This window comes from Pipistrellus hanaki (genome assembly GCF_964339955.1).
Source record: "Pipistrellus hanaki genome assembly, chromosome: 17".
In the NCBI taxonomy this organism is placed as follows: Eukaryota; Metazoa; Chordata; class Mammalia; order Chiroptera; family Vespertilionidae; genus Pipistrellus; species Pipistrellus hanaki.
The window spans coordinates 9,405,963-9,420,867 of NC_140519.1; the positions used below are offsets into that span (position 1 = coordinate 9,405,963).

Below are 14,905 nucleotides of genomic sequence, written 5' to 3' on the forward strand. Positions count from 1 at the left end.
TGGGCTGGCAGGTAAGTGGGGTTGACTCTTATGTGCTGACAACCTCCCAATCAACGTCTCCGGCTCAGAGCTTTCTCTCAAGTTCAAAAAATCCACATGTGGAGCCTCCATGACACTTTCAAATGGCTGCATTGCTGCAAACTCTAACTCCACGGGCTGCTTCCTGCACGTCCCACACTGGGGATCGAGCCTGTAACCCAGGCATGTGCCCTGACCGGGAATCAAACTGTGACTTCCTGGTTTATAGGTTGGTACTCAACCACTGAGCCACTCGGGCCAGGCTCCTCATGCCTTTTTAATCCATCTCGTGAAGTGCTGTTGGAGTAACTTCTTAAACTTCAGGGTGGCCTACCTTACTCCCTGCAAATAATGTTCTCTCATGCCTACAGAATAACGGTGACAACAATGATGATGGGAAGACATTGCTGAGTCTTACCATGTGCCAGGTACTTTAAACACTTTATATAGATCTTATTCAAATTTAAGACACCAATCAGGCAATTACAACTATTAGCATCAATTTATAGATGAGAAAACTAACCAAATCATGACATTTAACACCCTCTATACTGAGTTTTCACACCACTCCCCTCTTGCTCGTGTCCATCATCCTTCTGTTCTCCCTCCAACACACGCGCCCTGAAGCAGCCCCTACTCTCCACCACGTGGTCAGGCTCTGAGTGGGCGAGCCGCTCGCCCAGAACGGTTCTTCTTCTTCTTCTTTTTTTTTTTTTAATTGATTTTGCACAGAGAGGAAGGGAGAGAGATAGAGAGTTAGAAACATCGATGAGAGAGAGTCATCGATCAGCTGCCTCTTACACACCCCTACTGGGGATATGCCCGCAACCAAGGTACATGCCCTTGACCGGAATCGAACCCAGGACCTTTCAGTCCCCAAGCCGACGCTCTATCCATTGAGCCAAACCGGTTTGGGCAGAACGGTTCTTCTTTACCATTCCGAAATCTTTCTCGTTTTTCAAGGCCCAGGAAAGACATTACCCTCCCTGTTAATCTCCCAGACTTCTTTCACTTGGACTAAATTGTTATTATTAAGCTATGAGAATCGGAAGAGTTTGCAGAACCTGAACCCAAGTTATAGAAGTAAGAGAAATTCCCCCCCGCCCCCCCAATAGCAAGTATCAGACAAGCGCTTCCAAATGTGCACAATTCAAAAAAGGCCAAGGGCATTAGAAAGCCAAAGTGTGCAATTGAGAAGATCCACTTAAATGTGAAGTCGGTTCTGGACCTGCCCCTCACCCCCACTCCCACCCCTGCCCCGAGCAATGTGCTCTGTACAGGTGACTGCCCTTTGCAAAGCTGACTCCTGGAGAATATTCCAAACTAAGAAAGAAAAGCCGGGAAACAGAACTCTGGGAACACCTCTTCTTAGCAATTATGTTAAAAAATGGACATTTTACTTCGCGGAGAATGAAGAGAGAAAAGAGCTCAAAGAAAAGAAAGGCCGAGGAGTCCAGAATCAAAGAAAAGGATATTCACTGGGTGAAATGGGAGGTTTCACTAGGGAAATACAGCATCACAGCTGGAAGGTGAAAACTCAAAGCAGGTAAGAATGCACTCAGCTGTCTCCATTTTGCAGCCAACAGGCCGACCTCCTCGAACAAATAGGGTCGATCACTTGACTGAATGGCCATCGAGATAGCGGCAGTCCCCTACGCCCTCTCTCTGAGCCCACACCAGGGAGCGGTGGCGGGGAATTCCAATTCCAGGTCTGGGCCAGCAAGTTTCTGGGCCCTGAGAAGCAAAGCCCACATCAAAGGGCTGTTATCACAAGTCCACTGAGAGCTGGGCACACCTGCCATTCCATTCCGAGCGATAATCCCGTCTGCGATAAGAGTGTCACACCTCACAGAGTGAGCCTCGCCAGCTTAGGGCTCCGTGTGATTCCAGGAGCCCCGCTGTGGTCACGGGAGGTAAGGGGTGGGTGTGTTTGAGAAGGAGGTAGAAATATCCATATGAAAGATTCTTCAGACATTCCAATTTAATAGTAATCATAATTTCTCAGTGGCCACTTACCCACACGTTTACTTAAACCTTTGGGGAAGTTACTGAAGTAATTTAAGCTATTGAAAGATTTTTTGTCTTTCTCTTAGTATCACAGTTCTTTCATTTTTTTTCAGGTTATGGCACAAATTCATAAAAACTCCTGTTACCTAATGATGACAATCCAATCCAGCTCCTTTCTCTCCTGCTTTAGAAACGCGTGGTTGGCGTTCCTGGCTTTTCCCTTTTCCTCCCACATTGTTTTCCCAGAAAGCCAGCCCCCGTGTTTACACCCTCCGGGAGGCGGCCTGCTTAGGGGGGCGGTGAGCACCGTGTCCCCTGGCGTGACCTCAGCGCCGCTGCCTGCCCCATCCAGGAAAGGCTCTGCTTCCCTCCCGGGACCCACTCACCAGGCCTTTTTCTTCCGTTTCTGCTTGGACTCGATCATCCGAACAATGGCTTCCTCTTCGTAGGTGTGGCCGCACACTTTATTTTTCACTGGCTTCTTCATTTCCAACTGCAATCAAGGAGACAGCAGGCTTTCAGGAATGCTAATGACCAACTTCCAGTAACTTCTCCCAGTCACTGATTACGTGGCGCTGTTTTTTCCTAGTTGGCCTTTCTATGTTTAACCTCCCAATCATTGTCAGGGCTTAATTAGGACAGAGGCCACGGGAGAAACAGCAGGGAGACCAGTGGTGACAATGCCGCTCGGCCTGTGGGCCAGTGATTTGCTCCCAAATGGTATGACTGATGGGAAAGTCTTTCCAGCCCACCGATCTCCCGTGTGTATCCCCAGCACTCCTCTCTCCTCCCTTCTTCACCATGGACTTGAAGTCAAGTCCGCAAGCCAACAGGACCCCTGGCCTCTGCGAAGAGAACTGCCTGGTCTCTGGGGAGGAGGAGGACACGGTACCTGCGTGATGGGGCAGATGAAGTTGGTCTGACTCTGGGTCACAATCATATCTTCGTCGACCCCCTCTGGTCCATCAGCCTCTCTGTCTGCTTGGAGACCGTCTAGAAGAGAAAGGGGAAGTGGCTGAGCCTACGGGTCCACCATGACAAGGGCAGGAAGGCGTGGAAGGAAGGGGTCAGTGGTCGCTCAGGGTCTATTTGGTGTCAGCCCCTGTGCGGGGCACTTCGGTGCGTATTAACCCTTCTGCCCGTTTTTGAGAGAAAACTGAAAAAAGCAAATCACTTTTTCCAAGTTAGAGGATTCCTCTGTGAAGGTGTGCTGTCCGGTAACCAGGAGTGTGGCTTCCGTGTCCTAAGGACCTGTTCTCTCTCTCATGTCCAGCTGCGAGGCCTCGGCTAGCCAGGCCTTTTCCAAAGCTCCCCTTGACAGCTTTGTTGCAAAATTGAAGAGATGGAGAACGGAGTGCGCTTTGCACCGCTCCAGGCACGAGGCCGCATTCACTGAATGGCAATGACTGTTAGGTGGTGCAGGGGTTCTTTAACTCTTTGGTCTCAGAACCCCTTCATTTTGTTAGGTGTTACTGAGGGACGGGAAAGGGGACAGACAGGAGAGGAGGGGAGTCAGGAGCAGAGCGGAGCGTTCTCTCGGTGGCTCTCCAAACCGCCTTGTGTGGTGGCCACTGCCCATCTCCGAGTGTGTGTGTGACCGCCTGAGTAAGAGTGTCCCCTGTCCACGCCTCCCAGGCCTTGCTCTGAACCAGGGCTGGTTTCCGACGGCCTGTGTTCCACTGTGGACCTCACCGGAAAGTCTGCTAGATGAGTTACAGAGCTCAGCCAGCGTGAACGACTGTGGGCTTGTTTCTTATTTTCTATTTTTAAATTTCAAAACGTAGAGGAAGCCAGAGAGCACAAGTCAAAGGCACTGCCAACCACGAGGGAAGGCCGAGTGGGGAACTGGCACCGTAGGTGGCTACCAACATGAGTGATCACGGAAGGAGGGCTGACAGCGTAAGCCGAGGAAGAATGCCAGCGGTGAGTAAGTGCCCACAGAGCAGGAGGCTAAAAGGAGAAAGGTTCTCCGAAGCTAAACTTCTCTCCAGAGAGAACATTCCTTCACCCGAAACCTGTATTTATAGAAAGTGATATTGACGCCGGGATTCTACAATGTGATAACAAAAGGTCACGTCTGGCGACAAATGTCACTGACATGAGTTTAGCCAAAGACACAACTTTTTGATAAGCCCCGGAAAAGGAAATTGGAGGGGAAAATATAGGTCAAATCAGAAAGGGATTTAATCAAGCAATGTCTGGCTCTATCTTCTTGTCCTGTCCCGCGCCCACCCCCCCTCCATTCCCCAAGTTGTGAGTTTGTTAGTAAAAAAAACCTCAAACTTTTTTTCTGATTACAAAGAGAAAACCAAGAAAATTGGTCCTGTTGTTTGCCTCAAACATGTTACAGGCATGTTGATGGTCTGTACCAGCTGCCGACTTCTGAGCTGGGGCAGAGCCCGGATGCAGCCTTCCATCCAAGCCTAGGCCCCAGCCCCCAGCGAGTGCCGAGGAGGGATGCCTGGGCAGGAGCTGGCATTTACAGAGGACCCATGAGGGATGCCAGTGGCTTTCCTGTGATTCATTTCATGCCATAAAGTGAGCACTACAGGGGAAACCATGGGAATGCTTGAAGCAGATTCCAAATGCTATGAACATTCCCCAGTGACGTGCACTGGGGGGAGGACAGAGAGGGCGTTTATTGGATCCTGAGATGTAGGTTCACTGTGAGTCAGTTATGACTGCTATTGTGAGGAGCTAAAAAGGACTGCCTTCAGCCTTTCTCATCTCAGTCATCATCTTCCTCATGGCTCAAACCCAAACCTTTGGAATTATTCTTTTTTTTTTTTTTTTTAAATATATATTTTATTGATTTTTTTTTACAGAGAGGAAGGGAGAGGGATAGAGTTAAAAACATCAATGAGAGAGAAACATCGACCAGCTGCCTCTTGCACACTCCCTACTGGAGATGTGCCCGCAACCAATGTACATGCCCTTGACTGGAATCGAACCTGGGACCTTTCAGCCTGCAGACCGACACTACATCCACTGAGCCAAACAGGTTTCGGCTGGAATTATTCTTGATTATTCCTTTTCCTTCATTCCTCTCATCCAAAATAGCAGCAAGCTCTGTGGACTGTTTCTAAGCTACATTCCGTAATCCGGATCTAGACCCTTCTCTTGATTTCCACTCCTTAGAATGAACTACTGCGGCATCCTGCCGGGACCGTGCGGGAGCCTTCTGGCTAGCCTCCGTGCACACTCTTCACAGTGGCCACGCAGCTCGCCTCTCCACCATCTCCCTCTCTCACCGGCCCACGCAACGTAACCTCTGGGAGAGGCTGCTCTGGCGCCCAAGCTAAAGAAGCCACCTAGGCATTCCCCGCGACATCCCTTGTGACACTACCCATGGCACTCATCTGTGACTTGTTCTTTTTATTTTTTAAATAACTTTTTATTGATTTCAGAGAGGGAGAGAGATAGAAACATCAATAATAATGGAGAATCACTGATCCGTTGCCTCCTGCATGCCCCACACTGGGGGCTGACCCTGCAACTCGGGCATGTGCCCTGACTGGGAATCAAACCGTGACCTCCTGGTTCATAGGGCCATGCTCAACCACTGAGCCAAGCTGGCCAGGCTGTGAGTTATATTCTGGTCTGTCTCCTTCCCTTTCCCCCTCCCCTCCCTTGGTCTCCCTCTGGGGTCTTTGTTGGCTTGTTCACTGATGTTTCCTAGAGTCTAAAATATCCCTGGCATATAGTAATAGGTGTTCGGTAAACATCTGATTTAGTAAAGGGCTTTATCTCACAAGGCAGGAGTGGGCATATTTTCCACAAGGATATACTTAACATATTTGACAGATGTGGCAACCACAAACACACACACCCTCACACAACAATGATCTTACAGGTTTTAGGCAAATGACAGAGGATTTCACCCTAGCTTGGGGTGCAGCCTTGGACCCTGAATTACATGTCAAAGGCAGGAAGTAAATTCAAGGCTTACAATTACAGTAGGCCGTGTGGTAATTACAAAGGAGACTCCAGACATGGTCTTGTGGTCAGAAAATACACACACAGCCACACACAGCCTCGGATTAGTCACTTGTCTGTCTTCAGGTATCCCGAGTTTGGCCACCAGTAAGACAGTTTCATGCCAGCGAGGAACACAAGTTTATGGCTAAGTGCTTTTTCAATGAAGCCTGGACATTTCTCTAAAAGTACCTTTCTCTGAGAGTTAGCAGCATCTGAAGAAAATACTTTACAAATATTTGTTGCCTGCTTGAGATGCTTCCCGGCTGTACAGACTATGTGGCTGGCACTATTCTAGGACAGCCTGTTTGGAGAGGCTGAGCTGTACATGGAAGATTTGGGGGCCTCTCTGATGTTCAAAAGAACATAGATTCCAAGTTTGAAACTCTCTAGTTATAGTATCTGCGTATGTGTCTACGCCAATTCCAGTAACCTACTGGTGGGCCTCCTGGTGGGCCCACCTGTCAACCTGGACATATCTCACACTCCGAGTGGGAAAAGAATTACAGCTGTGTGTGTGTGTGTGTGTGTGTGTGGCAGAGGAGGGGGGGAATGGGGGGAGCTTTGAGGTCTCTCTATGGTACTGCTGGGTGTCCAGCTTTGCATCATGGTTTCTTCCTGAGATTGGTGTCCCGGCCTGTCCTGAATGCTATCTGTTTGGTTGGGCCAAGTTGCCACTGAGGGACTGCATTCTGTTTCCAATACTCTGGCACCCAGGACTCTGCTGTTTGTGAATGGCTCTGCATAATTAAGATGCAGATCATGTACAGAGAGGGCCTACAGACTAAAGATTTCCTAGATGATACAGCCTTCAAAGGACGGCATGATTCCAGAAATCAAGGTTCAACAAAAATGATCAAGAACAGACTGAGTTTTTATTAGAATCAATGTTATATACTGATAAAATTGTTATTGCTATTATTATTATTATTTTTACAACTACTATGTGCTCGAGGCACTCTGCCTGGTATTGGCAAAAACAGTCCTTGCCTTCAAGGAGCTCAGCCACATAGGAGGGATGGGCAAGCTGTGTTAGAGCCCATGTTCTAGATTACGGTGATCCTCACTGCTCCGCTGTCCTTTCCTCTTCTCCTCACACCTCTCCGGAGAGCCTGGCTTGATCATGTAATGCACACAGTCTGGTGAGGGCTCTGCATTCACATCTTTCCATAGTATCTTACTATGGAAAATTCTCCCAGAAAAGGATGGTATTGGCCTCTTTGAAGAGCTGATATCTGGACTGTGTCAGAAAGAAGGGCCTTTCAACCTATATTTCTTGATGCAGCTCTGCTACCCCCTTAAATGTGAGCACTTCAGTCTTAGCCACCTGAGGTCAACATTCTGGTCAATGTCCTTCCTCTTCTCTTGGTGATAAGCTATTCTCATCTCAGCTTGTATGTATTTGGAGATAATGTCTCTACCCAATCCAACCCAATCCAACCCAATCCCTCAAGCCAATCTCCCTTCTTAGAAATCTCACAGCAACTACTGCCTATACCATATTCTTTTAGCGTTCACCTCCTCCTTATTCAGTTGTTGCATGTGGATGGGCCTTCCTTTCCAGGTAGACCAAAAACTCTTTGAGGACAAGCACTGAGTGTGCGGCGGTCAAACCAACTCAATTCAAGTTGCATTGTTGAACATCTGCTCTGTGCCAAACCCTACCCTACACAAGTGCCAGGCATGGATACAAAGAGGACTAAGACTGGGTCTGGCGGGGGAAACACATACAAACATTTATATTCAGTGCAATGAGTGAAATAATACATGTGCTGTGTACAAAGTATGAAAGTAACCCAGAGATCTCTGTGGGTAGGGTGAGGAATCCAGGTGAACCTCCTGCAGAAAGTGATGACTAAGCCAGGCTCTCGAGGGGTGTGTGTGGTGGGGGAGGGTGCGATAAGAAGAGGGAAGGGCACTCAGGCAGTTCCACAGTATTCGGGAACTGGGCTCTGGAAACTGCCTGCCTGGCTGGAATCCCGGCTCTATCACTTTATCTTTCTTTGTCTCAATCTTCTCCGATGTAAATGGAGCTAATAATTGTACCAACTTCATAGAGTGTACAGGGATGAAATGAGTTAATGTGTGAAAAGGTCTTAGAATAGTGCGAGCGATAAAAAAAAAAAAAGTAATGGTATGATTTTTAACATTATTACTCAGAATACCCACAGACCTAGCTGGCATGTAGTGGGCACATGCAATATGTATGCTCAACCGATAAAAAGGATACGCCATGGAATCACCCAGAGAAAAGACAAGACAGTCCCACCCAGGATTCTAAATGGGAGGAGCTGTCTCATGCCCAGGGCACAGCGAGGCCCAAGCTAGCTCATCTGTGTTTAGCTGACACAGCGCTAGGAACATCTTCAATTTCTGGCCGCTTTCACTTCCATGGCTCTTTCAACACACTCTCCTAAAGATCTTGAAAGCACACTGAATGAAGAGTTTCAAAATATTTCCTCCAAATGAGCTGACAATCATAATAAGATGTACCCGTTCACATTATCATGCTCTCACTCATTTACCTACTGTTGTGTTAGGCATGTGCTTCATCCTCAACTGACATCACGTAATAATTTGCTTCCACTTACTTAAATACTGTCATACCTGTCATATGCCCAAATATGCAGGTTTTAAAATAAGTAAAACCCAGTGCAGCCTACTAGTGGGACAATAACCAATCAGTTTTTTATGGTCATACAATATCTCAAGCCAATAAAATACTGAAAATATCTCCAAATTCAGTACATGCATTTAAGACTCCTTGTAAGAGAAGATGTAGTGACCATCTCTAGATTACCAAGCAAAAGCAGGAAATCTAATGCACACATTCTGTTTCTTTGTTCTGCAATTAATTAGAAAACCACATGACAGGAAAGCTACAGAGTCAGCACGGAGAAGGTCCATTACTTGCAATTATTTAGATCCCCAGGAGAGTAGGAAGCAAGCAAAGATGGGAAGATGAGAAAGGTCACTTGAGCTAATCGTACGTTTATTTTAGAGGATGGTAGATGCCACCCATCCAAGTAGCTAAGACATGCAATCTCTATCTTTAAACTGTCTTGACTCTGTCTCCTCTTCATTCTCATTGCTGCCCTAACTCAAGTCCCCAGAACTGCCTATTTAGAATACTGCAAAAGGCTCTTCATTCATCTCTCTGTCTGTGTCTCTCCCCAATATATTCTATTACAACTAGCCATCCTTCTAAAACCAAGGCCTTCTAAGCATGACAACAAGACTTCATCTCCTACTGCCACCCACCTCACCCATCTCCATGTCCACCCTAAACTAATTACAGTTCGCACACACTGGCCATCTCTGCTGGCCTTGCATCTAGCAATCTCTGACCTCCGTTCCCGACTCACAATTTCCTCTATGAAATCCCAAAGCAGAAGCGATTTCTCCTTCGCCTCCAGCACATCTTTTGCATGTGCCATAATCGTATGTTTAATTCTCTATTTTCCCTGTCACACTGTGAATTCCTTAAGGGAAGGAATTCCATCTTACTTATCTTTAGGCAAGCTGCAAGAACTTAATAAATGTTCACTGAATGATGGTTGTGGAAACAAGAGATTGCTGTGAATAGTGCTAGCTATAAGCAGACAGCGATAAGACGATGAAGACCGAGAGGAGGACTGTTTAGAAGGCAAGTATTTAAAATAAGCAGGTTGGCCCTTGATCTAATTACTAATTTTATAGAAAGGGAGCCATAACACACTGTGTAGGTCATTCTGCTCTACATTCTCTGTTCCACTTCTGTGCAAAAGCAAATCACCAAACAGTAAGATGATGGAGGTCATATTCCAAGAAACAAACTAGACCACTATGTCTTTAGATCATTTATTTTCTATTTCTTTGTCCCAAACCCCCTACGTTCATAGGAAAGTACAATAATAATTAGTTATCAGCCCAGCTGGCATGGCTCAGTGGTTAAGTATTGACCTATGACCAGGAGATCACGGTTTGATTCCAGGTCAGGGCACATGATTGGGTTGTGGGCTCAATACCCAGTGTGGGGCATGCAGGATGCAGCCGATTTAACGATTCTTTCTCATCATTAATGTTTCTATCTCTCTCTGCCTCTTCCTTCCTCTCTAAAATAAAAAATATATATATTTTAAAAATCAATATAAAAATGTGAATGATTTCAAATTTGTTGAGTTTACCCAGGAGGGCAGAGAGTACACGCAGTGATATTCAAGAACAGCAGTTTTTCTAACAGACTGAGAACTTAAGGGAACTGCGGCATCACCACTAATAACAACTGATAGTTACTGAAAACTAGAGGTCTGGTGCACAAAATTTGTGCATGGGGGCCCTCAGCCCAACCTGCACCCTCTCCAATCTAATCTGGGAGCCCTCAGGGATGTCTTACGTGGGGAGCGGGACTAAGCTGCAGTCTGGCCTCCCTCTACAAAATGTTTTAATCAACATGGACTCCAGTCCCTTCACCATGAAAAAATGCCAACTTTCTTTAGGCATTTTCAAGATGTCTCTTTCATAGGATATGACCTCCCTCCCTCCCTTTCCTCACCTGGGGATATTTTTCCATTGATTTTTAGAGAGTGTGGAAGAGAGAGGGAAACACAGAGAGTAACATCAATGTGAGAGGAACACTTTGATTGGTTACCTCCTGCATGAGCCCTGACCTGGGCCCTAGCCAGGGAGGACCTGCATCCTAGGTACATGCCCTTGACCAGAAATGAACCCAGACCCTGTGGTCAGCAGGCTGAGGCTCTATCCAGTGAGGCAATCTGCCTAGGGCAGGATATGACATTTCTTAGCCCCTCCAGCAGTGGACCTTGTTTTTTCCTCCAGGAGTGAGGTGGTAAAACCCTAGATCACCTTCTTGGTTTTTTATTACCCAAGTTACCAAGAACACTGAGGTTGGTGTAAGGGGAGATTAGCCAATAAACAGTCAGAAAGGTGTTTCCTCTGCAGCTCTGGCCTCCCTCTGCAGGAGGCGAGCGGGCTGATCAGGGGAAGGCACCACCCCCATCATCCTGCTGGTGCTGCCACTGCCGGCCATCGCACCACCAAAGTGTCTTCATCAACATGGACTCCATTCCCTTCACCAAGAAAAAATGCCAACTTTCTTTAGACATTTTCAAGGTGTCTCTTCCATAGGATATGACCTCCCTCCCTCCCTTCCTCCCTCCCTCAGAAGGAGGGACTGTTGGTGCTCCTGGCTGGCAGGCCCTGTTCTCTATGTGACTCGCCTCACCATGCACACAGTCCCCTCCCGCCCACCTATGCGTGCAGCCTCCTCCTGAGTGGTCATGTCCTTAAGGTGTCCTGGCTAATTTCATATTAAATCTTCATATATATATATATATATATATATATATATATATATACATACACATACACACTTGAAATTTGAAATATATATATATTTGAAATTTGAAATAAATATATATATTTAAATATATATATATTTGAAATTTGAAACTATATGATTAATTCATCTTAACAAAATTAATTCATCTTAACAAATTAATTCATCTTAACAAGTATGTGGAAGAAAGGCTGGAAGAAAATCTGATGGAATACTGCAGTCCATGATGTCCAGGAGACATCATTAGTATAGGTGTGAACTGGAGATAGAGAAATTAAGGAAAATTTCTAAGGTTTCTGAAAAGTAATTATTTAGCCTGGCAGGAATGGCTCAGCAGTATACCATCCACCTATGAACCAGGAGGTCACGGTTCGATTCCCAGTCAGGCCATGTGCCTGGGTTGCTGGCTCAATCCCAGTTCAGAGTGTGCAGGAGGCAGCCAATCAATGATTCTCACTCATCAGTGATGCTTCTCTCTCCCTCTCTGAAATCAATAAAAATGTGTGATATATATATATATATATATATATATATATATATATATATATATATATATATATAGTAATTCTTTAGCTTGCACAAGACCAAGTAACACTTATGAGGTCAGCAGAGCTGGTGGCAATGAGGACGGATGAACTTGTTTATTCACTTTGTCAAACTGAAACACATTATGAAATCAAGCCCAGAGACCATTTACTAAAAAAGGAACTTTAAAAATGATAATTGCTCAACTTGAAAACTGCAACGTTTCAATTTTGAGTCAAGAACAGGGGCTAATGACACCATTTCCATCCCTGATATTTTCTAGCTGTATCATCTGAATGTCAGCTAAAGATATTTCAAACTTATCTGCTCCACAACAAGCCAATACATTGCAATTTAATTTATGTAATATCTTCTCTTCCATCTCCTCTGATGCCCGAGCTCCAGACACAACTGTAGTGAAATACCTGTAGACAATGCGATGCTTTAATAACAGAATAAAACTAGCCCTAACATCAGACTTGGTTTTGTAAGGCTTCTCAAAATGAATGATCAACTTGATTCTAAAATGATAACTTTTCATCCTCAATGGATGAAGAGCACCTGCAGGCATCGCTTTGGGATGAGGAGTGGGGAAGGGGAAGCACATATCCCGAGGTAGTCAGGCCTGACACACACTCCCTTCCTCAGACCCCGGGGTTCACAGTAGGTCACTCCCCAGGACTACTCCACATGGCCGCTACAAAATGCCACACAATCCACGTACCCATCACACAGCGTATTCTCCCTGCATGGTACAGAGTGCCAAGATTTATTTTTGGCCCATTTAAAAATTCTTCTTTATGGTGGCACATGGTAGTCGTGTTAAAAAAAAAAAAAAAAAAAAAAAAAAAGGAACAATTCCCAAAGTGCCATCAATATGGAAGAAATTTGAAAAGGTCCAAGTGTGAGGCCCAGATCTAATGAGGCTTAACCATCCTGTCAGGAACCTGTCAGCAACGCCACCCAAAACGCAGCTCAGCCCCAGCCTATGCTGCGGCCCAGGGTGGGTCAGTGCGGTACTCCAGAGGCAGGAGTCCACGCATGCTGTGGCTGCCCTGACCTCTGTTTTCAGGGTCTGGCCTGAAGTTAGCATAATAGAAAATATAAACTCAAACCCGGCTACTGGAAGGAAGAAGAAAAATGAGAGAGTAGAGAGGAGAGAGAGAGAAAAGAGGGGAGTAGAGGGGAGGAGAAAGGAGAGGAGAGAGAGAAGGAGGATGAGGAGGAGGAGAGCAGGAGAGAAAGGAAGAAGAAAGGAAGAAGAAAGGAAGAAGAAAGGAAGAAGCAGGAGGATGTGGAAGTCTCCATTCCCTCAAGGAAAGGCACAAGCCCTGGCCTCTACGTCCTCCTTCCTCCCCCCACTCCCCTTCTCCACCTCCCACCCGCTTTAAAACCTCCCCACTTGCAAAGAGGACACATGACTTCAAACCAGGATCAGCTTAGGCCACAGCTCTTGTGGATGTGTACAATAGATCTGAGTCATTTGTTCGCTGTGTCAACATGAAGAAATCACACTTCTAAAACTTCCTCCTTCAGACATTACAGCCCTTGACAATGTGCTTAGCATGAAACATCTACTCTTTTCCTCATCCACACCCAAGTCGTCAAGAGGGACAATGTCCTTCTCACCGAAAGCTCACAGATCCCAGGACAGGTGACAGTGAGAGGCAGCAGGGCAGGGAGGCGGGGGCGGGCGGGACTGGCTGTGGGTGCGAAGCCTCTGTTCAGGCAGAGAATGGAGGCCCAGAGAGGATTTACCAAGGCCACCGCCCTCCCTTGAAACCTTCCCGTGGGGCACCCAACACATCAGTAATTCTCTGTGTATCGCTGTGCCCCTCACTAATCTGTAAGCAACGCAAAGACAGGGACCACTTCTGTTCATCTCTGTGTTCCGAGCGCATGGCTCATGCAGGGCTCAGTGTCAGAAAATGGGACCCCATCCTTAGGGGTCCTTGGTGACTTCAACATCCTGTTCACTCCCTGGCTCTTCTGCAGAACGGGGGCTGTGCGAGGCCCGGAGGAGTCTCGGGAGGCAGGCTGGGCCAGGCACCCCTGGGCTCTGGCAAACTGGGTGTTAAATCTCTAGCCAGCCATCAGTCTTGTTCCTGTTTCATTAGGATCCTGGGAAGATGAGATAAATGTTTTGTCCTCATCAGAGGAACAAACTTAATATAAACACACTGAGACAGTGACAAAAACATATGAATAAGAACATCGTGAGTTTCAGGGACAGGTGTGTGTGTGTGTGTGTGGGGGGGGCAGTGACAGGGTGACCTTGCCCTTCATCTTCGCAGCCTGTGGGGTCCAGTGTATTGTCTACGGTCAGCCATGAGCTCACAGACGGCCTGATGCAGTGAGAGAACAGACTATTCAGCAGGGACCAAAGGAAGGAAGGAGAAAGAGAGAAGAAAAAAAGGGCTCTCAGACCTGGCTTTACCAATCCAGAGGAAAAGGAAAAGACCTCGGATCGCTTCCTTCCTGAGCACAGAAGGTGGCTGGAGCCACAGTCTCCAGTGCAGAGTGAGGAGCTGCCCCAGAGGGTGCGGTGAGCAGGGAGCAGGACCAAGTACCCAGCACAGAGGACCAGGCATACTGGGCTCTGCCATTTTCTGACTGCAGTTCTCTTCCTCAGCCAAAGATTCTCGTACAGTGTTTCCCAAACTTCTCTCATGATGAGAGTCACCTGGTGTAGTTGTTCAACTACAGATTCCTGAATCCCAATTAGAGCACTAGTTAAGTATACAATTTTTACCTATATGTTCCCCAAAATTCTAGTCTAGCACTTCTTAGTTGGGATTCAGGAATCTGTATTTTAACAACTCCACCAGGTGATTCTCATCATGAGAGAAGTTTGGGAAATACTGTAATGTAAGACAAAGAAAAAACAATATGGGAGGCACCTGGTTAGGGGGCGGGGCAGCCTGTCTCTCCCCCCAGACCCTCAGCCAGGAGGCCTGTGTGAGAAAGGCAGCACGGAGCTCCGGAGGCCAGGGAGGAGGCGAGCTGACAGCACACGAGGGGTGAACACCACGGAGGGAGGCA

General features: G+C 46.8%; 1 protein-coding gene across 2 annotated transcripts in view; it reads right to left on the reverse strand.

Moving 5' to 3' along the window:
* Positions 1–14,905, reverse strand: part of NSMCE2 (NSE2 (MMS21) homolog, SMC5-SMC6 complex SUMO ligase) — a 213,555-nt gene that overhangs the window by 5,239 nt on the left and 193,411 nt on the right. The window contains exons 5-6 of one of the 2 annotated variants that reach the window (XM_084864873.1): positions 2,918–3,018; positions 2,412–2,518 (exon numbers count right to left, since the gene is read on the reverse strand). The exons of the other annotated variant lie outside the window; for it this stretch is intronic. Of the exons in view, the coding sequence (XP_084720999.1) occupies positions 2,412–2,518; positions 2,918–3,018 (208 nt within the window). The remainder of the gene's footprint in view (positions 1–2,411; positions 2,519–2,917; positions 3,019–14,905) is intronic. 2 annotated transcript variants of the gene reach the window in all.